Genomic DNA, 15,877 nt, shown 5'->3' with positions numbered 1-15,877 from the left:
GAATTGAATTATTAGATAATTCAAAGAAAATTAATGTTACTTTTGAGTATGTGGTGTAGTTACCTTATGAGGTAGGATATTGCTTAGCGAGTCAAATAAGACCTTGAATAAGAAGTAAAGGAAATGAAATGTAAGCATGAACTGATGTGGAAAGTTTATGACAATACATGAAAACACCATTAAGTAAAATGAGTAATTTAAGGAGCTGGTTGATAATTTGTATTATTTATGAATAATGTGATTTTAATTATGTATTGAGTTAAAAAATAAAGAGTTACATATATACCAATTCCTTGCAGGAAACTTAATTATCATGCCGTAGTCAAGATATTTAAGATATAAGGGGCTCAAAGTGTACAAGAATTTATTTTAATATACAAATAAATTTAAAATTTATGATATTGTTATTAGAGTTTATTTACTAGGCTATAATATATCATGAGTTTACCCTTTTGTATTTTTCATGAATTGGATTGTATTGCTTAACATATTTAATTATTATATTATGTATGCATCAAACAAATACAAAATGTTAAAATCGTAAGATTAAACGTAATATAATGTTGTTATATGTTGGGATCGGATAAAATCCAAGATAGTTGGACATGTTATGATTATGATGGACACATCAATGTGTTGTTGATAACATGATACTAATATTTAAGGGAAACTCAATCAAATAAAAAAAATTTACAATATTTTCTTGAGTTCAAGGCTCAAGGAAGTTAATAACATTAATAAATTATTGGGCGTTCAACTTGAAGGCTTTAATTCTATCCGAGACTTGTACAAAGATGATGGAGATTTTTTTAATGCGTGGAGACTTGCAAGGAAGGTAATTACAAACGTATATGCTTCGATATGACTTTTTATTCAAGGGATCTTACTTATGCCGTCCAATTTTTTTTTTAAAGAATACATCGTCAAAGAACTTCACTTAAGAGATTTAAGTGGACATTTTGGATCGAACAAGTCTGTACTTCTTGTTAAAGATCTGTATTTTTAGCAAGCTATCTATCATGATGTCACTCATTTTATAAAAGAGTGCAGAGTTTGCCAAACTTGTAAGGGTCAAGCTTAAAATATCGATGCTTATACTCATTTGAAATTCTGAAAGCCCATAGGAAAGATGTAAGTATGAATTTTGTGATTGGTTTGCCAAAGTCAAAGGGGTTTTGATTCTATCTTTGTTGTTTTTGATAATTATTCTGAGACATTTCATTACTTGTGAAAAGACTATAGATGGTTCTATGTTTCTAATCTTTAGTTTCAGTGAAATAGTGAAATTTCATGCTTTTCCAAATTCTTCTACTTCTGATCGTGACACTAATTTTCTGATTCAATTTTGGAGGCATTTGTGAAAATGAATTGTGACTAGTTTGCTTTATAGCAATACTTATCATTTTCAACTGGTCGGCAAACTGACGTAATGAATCAAATTCTAGGAACGAACTTCAAAGTTTTGCTTCTGAAAGGCCTAAACAATGGCATTTGGTGCTTACCCAAGCTCAATTTGCTTATAGTTCAATTGTGAATCGTTCTACTATGAAGAGTCCATTTCAAACCATTTATGGGATGGTGTCTAGGCATTAACTAGATCTAGCAGCTGTTCAAAGTTCTCCGATGTCAAAAAAGAAAGCTAAGTACTTCGGTATGAATTCAAGAAGACGTTAGAAGGTTCAAATACCAAGAGGCTACAAATGTCCATCGACGCATCAAGCTTTTTAATAGAGGAGATCTTGTTTGGGTTTATTTGAGAAAGGAAAGACTTCATGTTGGTTCTCACAACAAGCTCAAGGAAAAGAAAATCAGTCAATGCCAAATACCAGAGAAGATTAATCACAATATCTACAAAATTAAGCTTCCTTCAAATATCTAGACTCATTCTACTTTCAATATTCGAGATTTATCAACCTATTATGGTAAACATGATCCTAACTCCTAGATAAGTTCTTTTCCACCCGGAACGTATAGTATTCCATCATGTTTTCCTAAAAAGTAGCTGTCTTGAAAACTTGCTAGATGTCTTGGAAAACAACTTCTATTAATATTTAATTTAAATCCTGTTTATTAGAAGTTATTTTGAGAGTCACTTTTCCTTAGTTTATATTATGTCGAGTTGAGCTAAGCTTCTCTGATTTGGTGTCTCCTTTCTTTAGCTGTGGTGTTTCATCTTCTTTTTATCTCTTGATTGTTATAAGTTATAACCCACACCAGAATCCCAACTTCGAAAGTCTTCTTAAACCCAGATCATATGAGGTTGCCAAAACAAAATGCAGAAAAAAACATGAAACAACTAGGAATCCTTTGCGGTCTACATGCATCATCTATAAAGATCTGAGAAACTTCAAAAACTAAATGAAACTTGAACTTTAAGTGTGGGATCATACAAAACACAACAATTAGAAGGAACTAAACCATCAAAGTCTCCTGCTGCGTATGCCAAGACACAACATCTTTGTATGGCAAGTTACCCCCAAATATTTCAAGAGCACTGCCCACAGTAACGTCCACGCGCCTGTCCCCTGCCACCTTTATTCTCTCTAAATCATTCATTACTGTCACACCGCCAGCATAAGTCACAGGAATCTGACACACCCAAACAGAAACCATTAGCAATCCATACATTAAAACAGTGCATAAAGACAGGCACATATAAATGCCTAGTGATCTGCTGTGTCTTGTTCCATTACAAAAAGCTAGTGTTCCAGTTAGAAGCTGTTAATCGTGGATTCAGTAAGAAGGGTCAGTTTCATGTCCATAAGAAAATGATACTCCTAAGTCACTTACTGGTGAGTGCCTGCCAAGCAATGCCACGAGCTCTTCATCAATTCCCAACCTGCAATAAGTAGTAGTTTGGTGCATGTGGTGTAAATATAACGAAAAGGAGTTTTATAGGATTAACTTTTTTTTTTGAAGAAAATCCTGGAAAGAAGATACTATCATGTTGTGCCTAAAATTAGAGAGCAGAATAGCATCAATGTTCTGAAATGGTTTAATTCTCCAGTGAAAAAGAAAAAGCCCCAGAGAGTCGAAGAAATTTCAGAAGAAGAGGTTTTAGATTCCACATTAAAAGCATCGCTATTGTAGGGTATATAGTAACTGATTGAACACATTTCTTTCCTGCTTCCTGAACACATTAAATCTGCTCCAGGCTTTACTGATTACTTCAATAATTCCAAAGTGTTGTATGATATGTAGCTTTGATGTATTACCGAAATCATGAATTCATTACCGAAAGAAGCAGCAGATCAATCAGAGACCAGTCTTCCAACAAGAACTCATAGCGCCGAATTCAGAGACATGTAATAGAATGATCATATTACTCACAATGGAAAGCACAAAAAAGCAAGCAGAAACCATGCAGTGACAGGTTTTGGGAGAAGAAAAGATAAGGTTGATGAAAAGTAAATATCTCCTAAATTGAGTCACGATCATTATCTGCCACTATTTATATATCTAACAGAAACTAGATGATAAAACTTACAGGAGAAATAAAAGTAGAGCACTTAAGGCAACGAGGCAACACTCAAAACTTACCTTTTGCCTTCAACATCAACACCATGAACCAAAAACTCATCAGCATAGTTTGCAAGAAATTCTAATACTTTCTCATCAAGATATACATCACTGAACTTCTGCCATCTATCAGTGACAATTGCATATCTACCTTCCTGCACATCAGAAGCAGCACATAGAAGGTCATTACAAGAAGTTGTTGAAAATAAAGTACCTTTTAATTTGTGAACGGAGATGGCACTATGTCTTTAAAGATAAATTGTTTAGGCTACAATACTTGAGACATGCCATCAGCACAACTATATAAAACATAAAATACCAGCAGTAATTAAAAATTAAGTTGTAGAAATTTCATATGTTCACGCACAACTCCCAATTCGAATTGGATATCTCTAAGTCATAGTCAATGCTTACAACAAGAGAGAAATGTGTGACACTTGATTTCTTACCTTTTTTCTGCAGCTAAGGTCTAAAACAAGCTTCTGCTTTCCAACAACACGAACAAGGTCTTTCAGCCTTTCTAGGTCCATTTGACCATTGTTAAAGACATACTGTGAGAGAAACACAAAAAAGCTATTTAAAGAAAAATATAATAAGAAAATTAACAAAAGGATGATAAATGAAAATAAGGGATTTCCAGGGATACTTTCTTCAAGGGTACTTAACGTGACCCTGTTCTAAGCACATTAAAACACAATACTCAAAATATTTACCACTATCACATGGACTTTACGCTCCTAGGAGCACTTCCTAATAAAGAGCATTATTGATGCAAGGACTTTCTATAGATTTTATTTTATTTTATTTCTGATATTTGGGTTATTTAATTATTTATATGTGTCATGTGATTAGCATTTGACATTTTATAGTATTTCCATGGAGGTTAAGTTGTTTTACATGGTGACTAAGACTAGGGCTTTAACTAGTATAAACAGGTCGCTAGGGTTATTTTAATAAACATCCTTTGTTATTCATCAATCTATTAAGATTTTTGAGGTTTCTTGGTGAACCCTAAACCTTTTATCTCATTGCAACTTCAATTTTATTCAATATTTTAGACTTTATTCTGCTGAGATTGCTCTTTTATACTGTTTTCTTCTTCTCACCCTGTGTTAAATATAAATATATGCGTCCTAGTAGCAGGAACTACAAATATACCAGAGAAAATAAAGCATGGCAAACAAAGGAATTAGACTGAAAATTCTATAAAACTATCAGAGCAAACTTTTTTTTAAAAAGAAAGCATAACATGTTGCAATTGAATGTAAAAAGAGAGAAAAAAAGTTCTTAACATACTGAAGTAACAATAACATGGCTGGCTCCTTCTTCTATGTAGCTCAAAGCATTGTTTACATTGATACCACCTCCAACTTGCAAGCCGCCTAGATTTTTTGAATCCTCGCAGTAAGTTCAGCAGAGGAAAAATCTGTAAGTTTTAAACATCCCATCAACTATACAGAAGTAAAAGACCATATTCATTATACAGTTGACGGCATTTGAAAATCTCAGTATAAATTATAACATGATCTTTTTTTTTTCTGTGTTTGAGGAAATTAGCACTCTCACATGTTACATATAAAACAGCACCTTAATTGCAAATTTCCCCAATTGTGCCAGTAGATCCAGAATATCTTCGGCAAACAGAGCTCATTTTTTTTCAGCCAACACAAATACAAGTAAACAACAGAACAGACCAAATAAAATCATCTTTGTTCTATGTAAGGGTGTATCCTTAAATAGAGAAGAAATTACACAAACCATAGGCTACCATCAACCGCATTGAATTATTTGCGGGATAGGTAAAATTGTATTTTGCTGGAATCATTTTCTGAAAGAACCACAGAAATGGCAAAAGCTAACATCTCAAACAGTAGAGAACAAATCCAATCCACCAGAGACAGAAAACACATAGATCTACCAGGATAGGCACGCAAGGCTTCAATGGCTGTGGCTTTGCTTAAATCATCAGCTCCAAGCATAATCACATGGCCACCCATGAGCCCATCTTCTTTATACAAATTTGCAAACTCTGCTGCAGTCTTATCTGATTCAAAATTTGTCACAAGAGCTGAACCATCCTCCCCCTTCAAATCCTGGAGGGTAGACCCAACAATTTGTTTCACTTTACCCTGAAAAACAAATCATAATTTAAACACAAACCTAAACCCATTTTCACTCGAGGACAACCTAACACAGAAGTAGGGCAACAATTGAGATTAAGAACCCAATTTCAAAATTCACTTCAAGAATAGAATAGCCAATAAAAACTGAATGTTGCTAAAATGCAACTCCTTGATTCTATTTGTTAAAACACAAGCAACCAAATCACCAATTGGACAATTGACGTATAAATTCAAAAAGGGTACTTAAAATAGCAATCAAATCACTCTCACTCGTAAACTTATCTGTCACAGTTTACACACTTTTAAACAATTTCTAAAAGCATTCAAATTGGTAAATCTTACAGGATTAAACAAAGAAAGAAAGGTAAGAAAATCCAATAATTGTGAAGATGGCTGTTAGAATCATGTTGAGAATTACAACTGGTGGGGACCCGCATCAACAACATATTGAATCAAGTACCTTGTGTATATCGATGCAAGGTCGAAAACGTACAGCACATTTTATAGACAAGCAAGAAAAAGATCCTGCAAGAACAAAAAGATTAGGAATTTCAAGTTAGAACTAGTGACAAAGGACTAAATCTTAGCGAAAGTATAACCGTAGCAGAATAACGAGATATAAAAAAAGAGTGGAAACAAAAGAAGAACATACTAGAGGTGGCATGCGAAGAAGGGAAGGATGCAATGAATCTGTATCTGCGGTGCCTTTGAAAACCATGAAATAATGAAGAGCTAAAGACCTTTCTTGAAGCAAGAAGCTTGTGGGAGGATGAAGCAGAGGAATGTAGGCTGCTGCTGCTACTTGCCATTGTTGTTTTTGCTAAAGAAACTGCGAAGACAGAACTGCCTTAGCTCAGTTTGTGCGACAAGAAGAGGCCAAGCTTTTTTCTTTTGATCACCCGCTGAATTAGGGTGTGCGTACCTGAGCTTAAAAGAGAGTTGTAAGCTTAATAACTTGAATTCTAAGGTCCATAACTACCTAAATCCAGCCCAGGTATATGATTTTTGGTTTGGTCTTGGATAAACAAATAAAATATATTTAAATGCATTTAATTTTTCACTTTTCGTACATAAAAAATATCTTCATAAGAATATTTTTGGCTAAATTTTAATTAAGCCATCCCAACTAGACAAGTATTCTTGGATGAGTCCTGAAACATATTTTTTTTCTCTATTCAATCATTAAAAGTTCAGAAAATATTCAATTGAATCTCATGTTTGATTGTCCATCTCCATGAAACAACACTGTTTTGTTAGGAAAATTGAAGATTGAAATCATTGAATTAATACTACTATTTTTTTTAATCTTGCACGAGACCAAATTTCTCTTAGTACTCGGTTAAAATTTGAGTTATAGTTCGGGGACTAACTTGAGGTTTGACCATATCTTTATCCTGATCAATTAAAAAAAAAAGAAAAGAAAAGGAAAAAACAACATCATCGTCTCCTCTCTCCCTCGCAGCACACCACACAGCCTCACACTCCAACACCTCCCCTTTACAGCACAAAAAGAGGCACTCTCATTTCCGCACAAAAATGGCTTCAATATCCACCCCCCTTTCATATTCCCCTTCACCTGTCCGTCTCAAACCACCTGTCCGTCTCAAACCACCTGATTCCTTGCTCCTCAGAACCCAAACACTCCATAAACTTTCCTTCAAATCTCCAAACCCTAAGACCCCCATTGGATTTTCTGTCAAAGCAACCGCTGATGTTACAAAAACCATGGGAATTAGGCCTGGAAGTGTTGTGGAGACTGATAAGTTACCTTCTGATGTCAGAAACCGTGCCATGGAAGCTGTTGATGCGTGTGGTGGTAGGGTTACTATTGGTGATGTTGCCAGTAGAGCTGGGCTTAAGTTGAATGAAGCTCAAAAGGCCCTTCAAGCTCTCGCTTCTGATACTGATGGGTTTTTAGAGGTATCAAAAAAAACATTCTCTTTTATTTCTTTTTTCTCAAGCAATGAGAAAGGCAGTTGCTTTAAGAGTTAGTTAGGGTTTTGACTGCTCGTGTTTTCGATGGCATTGCGATTCTTTTGCAAGCGAGCTTTTACAATTCTCGCTCAAGAAACTTTGCGATATTCCGGTCCAAAATGTTGCAAAAAATGTAACCTTAGTCCCAACTTTTTCAAGCAAGTTGAAGTTGCAACTGTTGTGATCACCCACTTGTGAAAGAGAAGCGATGGCATTGGATTAGACAAACGACATTGTAGAAAATTTCCAAGTAACATATGGATTGAAGTTAAACAACTCTTAGTGATATGATTTTTTGTGGAGTCAAAAGTTAAAAAGAGAAATTGAAGCAAGAATTTGTTGAATGCTTGATTATTTCTAGAACGAGCTATTGATTCTCGGGACCGGGTTGAGGTTAGCATGTAGAAGATGTACATTTTCATATGTGTACATATGAAGCATGTGCTTATATGCAAATGGTATTGGACAGGCTTAATAGTTGTAGAACTACAGGGGTGGTTGATTGTCTAGTGGGTTTATGTAGTTTTAGTGTAGAATGACGTAATTGATGTACTAGGTAAGCAGCTGTTGCCTTTCTTTGTTGATGATTAGATTCTGTGGCAGATTGTACTAGACACTTTGGAAACTATACAGAAAACGAACAGTATTAGAGTGAAGCTGAAGATTGTGAAATTAAGTAGAAAGCAGGAGTCTCAGTTTGGAAGTATTGATTTTTCTTATTGCAATTTTTTTTTTGGTGCATCTAGAATTTGGGAGAAGCTTGTTAGTTGGTTGTTACTCTTATGTGTATCAATTTGAAGTTCTTGATTTCATGAGTGCAATTGTTTTCAAGATGGTCTCAACAGGTTTCGGATGAAGGTGATGTGCTTTATGTTTTTCCAAAGGATTATCGCTCAAAGCTTGCTGCAAAGTCATTAAGGCTAAAATTTGAACCTTTATTTGAGAAGGGAAAGGTATGGAACCCATTCGTGTTCAGAATTGATATTTAGGAAAAGAAAGATTACTAATCATATAACCTGTACTTAGGCCTGTGCTACTTTGTATCCATAACAGGCTGCAGCTGAGTATCTCATCAGGGTTTCTTTTGGGACAGCTCTAATTGCTTCAATAGTGATTGTTTATACCACAATAATTGCTATTCTTTCAAGTAGTCGGTATTTTTTTGACTCTTACACTTGAAATTGCAATTTTTGTTCCATAGCAAGTATCTATTAGTAGCTTTCTTTGATGGCAAAGGAAGTGACACTGGCATTCTTGGTTACAGTGATGAAAATGATCGTGGAAGACGAAGAAGCAGATCCTTTGATACAGGATTTGCGTTTTACTTAAGTCCTACCGATCTATTTTGGTATGTTCTTTGAATTGACATAAATCTGACTTGTTATGTCATGGCATTTATAGTGGCATTTATAGAATGGGAGTCAGTCACGAATCAGCTTACACAGTTTAAAGTTTGGTATCACAGTTTACAAGCATCTATTTGGAGATTGTAATTTTGGTCGATCCAAAATTAGAGAATATGTGTTTGGCTAGCTAAAAGTTGGATTATTTTTTTATTTTCTAAATTCTACACTATCATTCAAATGTTAACTGTATATAACTCTTGCTCTTATGTATGTAAAGAAGACACTTCAGCTGAATCCTTTGCCCCCCTATTTCTTGTTAGGTACTGGGATCCATATTACTATAGGAGAAGACAACTAAGAACAGATGGTGGTGACAAAATGAACTTCATCGAATCTGTAAGTGAAAAACTTGCTTCATGTCTAATTTCTTCTCTGGTTACTCTCACCTCCTGGAAAGACAACAAATTTCATGAATTACTGTCGTTTAGGTATTCTCATTCGTATTTGGTGATGGTGATCCAAATCAAGGAATTGAAGAAGAGAGGTGGAAGTTGGTAATACTTCAGTACTGAGTTTCAGTGGTCCGTTGCTTTTCAACATATTGTTTTTCATCTCATTGGTGAAACTTTTTCACTTAAATTTCTGTTAGCTTTCTCGTTTTATCATTTCTACCTTTTTTTTATTGCCTGGCTGCCTTCATGCCTGTTGTCTGTGATTCACATTCTTTTCATATGCTTGGTACATATTTAGATCCTTTAATTTGGCCATCTATCCTGTTCTTTTTTTTTCTCCAGAAAATTCATTTAGTTGTGTGAATCAATTAAATCAAATGTCTTGAATCTTGATGACATCTTGGCACACATTGTTTTTCAAGTATAAGATCCATATGATTGACCTAGCAAGTTTCATCTTGACACACAATCATTTTTGGCCAAGGTTTACATATGAGGGTTCACACTAATACTTGACTACAAGTTTGATATGGACTAGGATTAGAAGTTTTTGTTTTATGTGTCATCTTCTAGAAAGGACAGTTTTGGAGAGAAGTTAGTTTCTTTGCAATTTCTCTGGTTGATGGTAGCAAATGTTTTTTTCTTTTTCTTTTTTGGATTTTTTTTTTATGTTTGATCCTTTTCCTTATTGTCTTTGAACTAGTAACAGTCCTAGTGGTTTATTCTCAAGGAAGACAATAAATTAGAGCGGGAATTTATGGATATTGTTTTGTTCTGGAACATATTTACAGATTGGACAATATATTTCCTCTAATGGTGGTGTTGTTGCTGCTGAAGAACTAGCACCGTTTCTTGATTTGAAAACTACCGAGGATATGGTATGCATATACATGTATACATACATTTTATTTTATCTACCTCGCATGATAATGTAGTTCGTCATCTTTATTTGTTGAACTTGTTATTTCTGCCCTTGAATTCACAATGATTAATTTCTCTCAAATTCATACCCAGATTGGCCATTATCAGTTTGAAATTTCACGTTACCTATTCAGAAGTTAGGGAAACAACCAGAAATAGCCTTGTATACTGGTTACATTTGTAATTCCCCAACTCCAAGCTGTTTCCCTCAACATGCATGCGTAGTCTTGGTTTCATTATCTTATATTTGTTTCATGGAAAGTAACATCTTTTTTTTTCCTGCTTATATATCCTGCTCCTTGTACCCAATAGATCTTTCAACCATTTGGAATGCTTTTCATTCGTACTATTTAAAATCTTTACAGTTGAAAACACTCAAGGTGCTTGTTTTTATGTGGATGTAGAGTTTATATCTTGTTGTTTTATAAATTATTCACTAAAGTCTAATCTAAAGAAATTGTTTTGACCATATCATTTCCTTGTCATTTTTCTGTTTTCAAAAAGGGAAAATTTTAAACAAATATAAAATATGAAAACCAAATATCTTTTTAACAGTGTAAAAACAAAATTTTGGAATGTGCTCTGCAGAAATTAAGGGACTAACAAACAGTTTAAATTGTACACAGCTTGAAAGTGTATGCCTGACTATAAATCAAAACCAATCAGTTAGCCAAGGAAATTGGATTCTGGGTTTCAAATGACTCATGTTACTTGTTTAGAAATTTTCTAGATTATGTCTGTTGTTTCATAATCAGATGCACAGAACTTATTTGGAATAGACTGGGTAAAAAATAAATATTGAGAATAATTTATATAATCCAAAAGTGAAAATTACAGTCATGAAATTACATAAAAATGGTAAAATCTCCAAAACTGCTGAATCAAATTCAAATCCATACACTTCATCAACCTAGGGGGATTTCCATTATCATCACCATCCATTCAATTTTGTTGTTGAATCACTGTGAAAAAGAGATTAAAAGTAAGAAATGGGGGGGGGGGGGGGGGGGTGCTGTTAGGGCGGGGTTTGGGGCTTTTAGCTTCAAAAAAATCATCTGGATTTCATTCAGAACTTCTTGTCAGTATTTTTATAGAATTCTGATTGATCACATTTAATTGACCTTTTGAAGACTGTACCAGTTTAGTTTCTACTTTCTCCTTGCATCCGTGTTATTTGCTGTTTTCAGTTTGGCTATATGACCTTTTTTTCTTCTTGTGTTCAGAGTGATGAATCATACATCTTACCAGTTCTTCTACGGTTTGATGGAAAGCCAGAAATTGATGAAGAGGTATCAAAACTAATGTGATCATTAATGAAATAGGAGAGTTCATTGCTGAGTTTTTTTCATATTTGCATAGCAATGAATAAGACAACAATGAAAGTTCTTGTTTTACTTGTATGCATTATAATTGGCATCCATGTTCAAAGAATGTCTTGTTATAAAGGGTGGGATTTTTGTACCTGGTTGTGCTAGTGTGAGAAGATTCCACTTACACTTTTATCCAAACTGCTCATCATGTAGGGAAATATTCTGTATCAATTCCCTTCACTTCAGCGTACAGCTTCTTCTAAAAGGAGTGGGAGGAAGGAATATGTGGGTAAACGATGGGCAGATTGGGTTGGAGGGGTTGGGAAGTTTTTCAGAGAGAAAACATGGCAATTCAGGTTCCTCCTTTGCTAGTTCTTGCCACATAAATGTCGTCTGTGTTATTAAGTTCCTTGATCTGGGAAGTTTCCTTTTGCAGTAAGACAAGTTCATCAGAGAGAGCAATGGCCATTGGGTTGGGCGGGCTTAATCTATTTGGAGTGATCATTCTTGGAACAATGTTACAGTATGGTTTCTTGCGAATTGATGTTTCTTGGTGTATTTATGTTTCATCTCTCTAAAGTCTCCACTTATCTCTTGATTTGAAGGGACATGGCCATTACACAAAATGGAGGATTCATTAAATTTGTTTCTAGCATATTTCCTCTACTTCAGGTATTTTTTAATGTTTCTTTGCAAATAAATAAATTGCAGTCAATTACAGATTAGTTATGTATTGTTAGAGAGTAACATAAAATTATTATTGGGACCTTACCTAACAGCTTAAACTTTTGGGTTAAGATGATTATTTAACATGGTATCAGAGCCTTGATGACTAAACGGTCATGAGTTCAAATCTCATCATCCCATTCTCTCTTCTAACTAGCTTGTGCAAGTTTCAAGCCCAAAAAGTTTTCATTTGAGGCAGTGTGTTAGAAAGTAGAATAAAACTATTCGTGAAACAATTTCACAATTTAAGCGTTTGGGTTGAGATGGTTCTTTGACATATATTTTATCAAAAACTATAATAGGGATGCTGACTAGCATCATTGTGAAGCTGCTACATGAACTTGATAAACCTAAGACCTAGTTAGGGTCACAAAGCATGCCTGGTAGATGAAAAAAATGCATGTTCAGTTTATCTTACACTCTAAGTATTTATGGATTGTTTTCTCATGGATTGATTTTTTAAGCCATAATTTCTGTGCTATTCAGTCCTCTTATTATTTTGCACACCTCTAAACAAAATGATTTTGTTGGCTGTAAATTGAAGAGTATTGGTAAAGAAAGATGCAGTGTTGTAAATTCTCTCAATCCCATTATAAGAACTCATCAATGTTTCTGGGCTTCAGTATTTTTTTTGGTCTGCTTGCTAACTTATTTTCCAAAGACTTGCAAAAACTAAGCTTTATCATCCTGATGATTTCTAGATCTATCTTTTTGAGTGTCAACTGTATTCTGATATAAGCTGGAAACATTAGGCTCTTGGTACTTTCAATACTTAATGATAATGATTCTAGTTTTTTAAAGTTCTTTATTTACTCTATCCAATATAAGTTAGAAAGATTAGGTACTTGGTGCTTCAATATTATTGATTTCATCTAGCAGCTTTTGTCTAAATAGTTACCAATAATAAAACTTGCAGCTTTTGTCTAAATAGTAACCAATAATAAAACTTGCAGATATATGCTGGTTCTTTCTTTGCAATTCCATTGATCCGCTGGTTCCTCGTTCTCCAAAGGAATGCTGAAATAGAAAATAGAAACAGAGCAAGGGAGCAATGTGCTCAAATGCTTGAGTTACCTGATATTTCACTGAGGCGGAAGGTAGCCACTTGAAATGCTTTTTGTACGTTGCACTTTTGCATTTATAGTTGATTGTGAATGTTATTTCAAACTTAAAACTCGTGCTTTGTCATTGGGTGATTTAACAATTTTCTGTTGTGAATACTAGAAAGACCAAATGACTAGAGACCCTAGTTTCTAATCCTTTGTCATGACTTGGCTTTAGTCTTCATGGCATCAATCCTCAACTTGCCCGACTGTAAGAACCCTTTGGGCTTGCAAGGTGTCAGCTGGTTGCTGAAGCATCCAATCTAGTGGCATGTTTTTATTTTACATCCTCCCTCCTTTTCTAGTGCCTTCAATGTTATGGTATCTTTTGGGTCAACATTATTATTAAAACAATGTCATTTTTGGTTAGCAAATACATAGCAGAAGCTCTTTTTGGTAACAAATGGTAGTTCTGCAGTTTAGTTCTTCTTGCATGGTATATAGTGGTTCATCAAATTCAAATTAATCAAATATTGGTTACTTTTCTCAACATGAATTTGTTTATGAAATATTATATTTAGATTTATGCAAGCGAAAGGAAAATGGCCCGAAAGTCTCTAGCATCATATCTTCAAAATACATGAGTTGGAAAAATTGCTTGTGATCATTTGACCTTGATATTTAGGTTTCTCATCCTTTGGCAATTATTGCCACTTTCTATGATATCTTGTGATTTCACTACATTCTCGCAGGAGCTTGTTTATTCAACTTGCTCCCAATAATCTAGTGTTGGATCTCTCTGATGATGTTGTTACAAAATTCTTGAGGACAGATTCGCTGCTATTAGGAAATAATTCTTTTCATCTTTTTGCCTGCCAGATTCTAAGTGCTCGGGATATGGCCCAAAAAACAGTCATAGGGCAGGATCGCATTGTCTATACCACTGACAAGGACATAATTGAGCAAGATGTTGAGGCCCGAGAATGGGATCAGAGATTCCGAGAGATCGAGAAGTCAGATTGAGAATGGGCTATTGTTTGGTAAATTTTCACATGATTCTACATTTGGTCTCAAGGAATTTAATAACATTTTTATTTTCAAGTTTGTTAAATCTAATCAGGTCAACATACAAAGTATAAATAGCATGTTTCACTAACAATTTGGATGGGATTTAACTGAAGAGGCTAAATAACAAAGCGAGTGGTGGTGTCTGGAAATCAAGCTTCTAAAATCAAAGGGAGGGCACATCTAATCATGCATTTTTAAGTCTGATTTTGTAATTTAGTCCTTTTGGATAATTTAAGTGCATGGATTTGAGCATCTTCAGGAATCTCCTTAATATGAAAAATACTCAACTATCCTAACATAACAAATTGGTTACTCGGCATGCGTTTTATTACCAGGGCACTGAGTCTATATGTTGCTAACGATATTATGAAATAGATCTTGGAGAAAAATGCCAGTTGATAGTGCTTTGTATGCTTTTTTCGAAGTACTGAAAGTACTCATGTTTCCAGGGCTCGAGCCTGTATTAATAATCTCAGAGTGCATCAAAGTGTCTCTGCTTTGCATAGCCTCCCAAGTGGAAGTCATTTTTTGGTATTGACAGTTGAAGTCAATTGGAAGCCCTATGCTGTCGTGGTGACGTTTGCATTTGTATGAGCAAGGATCAACAGTCTCCTGGCATTGCAGCAGGATGGCAATGACTTCGTACAATAGTTGCAGTTTTCTTCAGTAACATTTTTACCAAGATAAAATTCTTGGATAACGAAGCTCAAGCTTACTTCCTTGTACATATATTATTGTTTTGAATTAAAGATGATATTACGAGAAAGGGGAAAATAAGTAAAATACAAATTGACACGCAATGAATCCTCTATGGAGACATGGAATACAGAATGTTTTGAAAATTTGTGTCGCAGGTATCAGAAAGCAATCAAATCCAACCATAATTGCTGTGAAAGGGAGCAGTTTCTAGGATTTGTTTATTGTGTGTTTGGTAGTGTGGTAGCTATTGTGGTTGTGGTTTGAAAAAAATAGTTTTATAAAAAACATTTTTAGTCGAGGTTGATTTGATATTTATGCATGTTTGGTTAAAACTGTGGTTGAAATTGAGGTTGAATAAAAAGTAGTTTAATGTGTTTGGTTAATAATGCTTTTTGAATAGAGGTTATAAAATAATTTTTAAAAAAATATATATTAATATTGATGGTTTTTAATTTAAATATTGTTATTGCATTATGAAATAAATAATACTTTATATAAAATAATTTTTATTGTTCCATTAAATTATCAACAATTTCATCACGTATGAAATACATCCGACAAGGACTTCAGTTTTTTTGGTTTCTTAAAAGTGCAACAACATCAGGTAAAATATAATCAAGAACAAAATTGGGATTGCGATCAAGTTCTGCAAATGCTATGTCATCAAGCGATCTTTGTCTAATTTATGTAGTGTCA

General features: G+C 34.3%; 2 protein-coding genes across 2 annotated transcripts; one reads left to right on the top strand and one right to left on the bottom strand.

The window, feature by feature from the left end:
* Positions 1 to 2,274: 2,274 nt before the first annotated feature.
* Positions 2,275 to 6,607, bottom strand: LOC7487374 (1-(5-phosphoribosyl)-5-[(5-phosphoribosylamino)methylideneamino] imidazole-4-carboxamide isomerase, chloroplastic). The gene is made up of 8 exons (XM_002305826.4): positions 6,295 to 6,607; positions 6,103 to 6,167; positions 5,438 to 5,648; positions 4,816 to 4,901; positions 3,969 to 4,070; positions 3,541 to 3,674; positions 2,791 to 2,839; positions 2,275 to 2,589 (listed from the first exon to the last, which is right to left on the bottom strand). The coding sequence occupies exons 1-8, from the start codon at positions 6,449 to 6,451 to the stop codon at positions 2,413 to 2,415; spliced, it is 981 nt and encodes a 326-aa protein (XP_002305862.3). The 5' UTR covers positions 6,452 to 6,607; the 3' UTR covers positions 2,275 to 2,412.
* A 455-nt stretch (positions 6,608 to 7,062) lies between these two features.
* Positions 7,063 to 15,282, top strand: LOC7493543 (uncharacterized protein At5g03900, chloroplastic). The gene is made up of 14 exons (XM_002305161.4): positions 7,063 to 7,562; positions 8,462 to 8,569; positions 8,670 to 8,770; positions 8,881 to 8,964; positions 9,283 to 9,358; positions 9,451 to 9,516; positions 10,206 to 10,292; positions 11,559 to 11,624; positions 11,859 to 12,001; positions 12,082 to 12,168; positions 12,251 to 12,317; positions 13,325 to 13,468; positions 14,294 to 14,454; positions 14,932 to 15,282. The coding sequence occupies exons 1-13, from the start codon at positions 7,179 to 7,181 to the stop codon at positions 14,435 to 14,437; spliced, it is 1,557 nt and encodes a 518-aa protein (XP_002305197.2). The 5' UTR covers positions 7,063 to 7,178; the 3' UTR covers positions 14,438 to 14,454; positions 14,932 to 15,282.
* Positions 15,283 to 15,877: the final 595 nt, after the last annotated feature.

This window comes from Populus trichocarpa, chromosome 4 (assembly GCF_000002775.5).
Source record: "Populus trichocarpa isolate Nisqually-1 chromosome 4, P.trichocarpa_v4.1, whole genome shotgun sequence".
Lineage (NCBI taxonomy): Eukaryota > Viridiplantae > Streptophyta > Magnoliopsida > Malpighiales > Salicaceae > Populus > Populus trichocarpa.
Note: the sequence above shows the minus strand (reverse complement) of the source record. Positions and strands in the feature narration are given on the sequence as shown.

What these genes read in the sequence shown, in the direction of transcription:
- LOC7487374 (XM_002305826.4), bottom strand. Translation starts at nt 6,451, where the DNA reads ATGGCAAGTAGCAGCAGCAGCCTACATTCCTCTGCTTCATCCTCCCAC. An exon ending in AGCCTTGCGTGCCTATCCTG is followed by an intron (nt 4,902 to 5,437) that starts GTAGATCTATGT and finishes CAAAAAATCTAG; the next exon opens with GCGGCTTGCAAGTTGGAGGT. An exon ending in ACCTTAGCTGCAGAAAAAAG is followed by an intron (nt 3,675 to 3,968) that starts GTAAGAAATCAA and finishes TCTGATGTGCAG; the next exon opens with GAAGGTAGATATGCAATTGT.
- LOC7493543 (XM_002305161.4), top strand. Translation starts at nt 7,179, where the DNA reads ATGGCTTCAATATCCACCCCCCTTTCATATTCCCCTTCACCTGTCCGT. An exon ending in CTTTATTTGAGAAGGGAAAG is followed by an intron (nt 8,570 to 8,669) that starts GTATGGAACCCA and finishes TATCCATAACAG; the next exon opens with GCTGCAGCTGAGTATCTCAT. An exon ending in ATTCTTGGAACAATGTTACA is followed by an intron (nt 12,169 to 12,250) that starts GTATGGTTTCTT and finishes CTTGATTTGAAG; the next exon opens with GGACATGGCCATTACACAAA.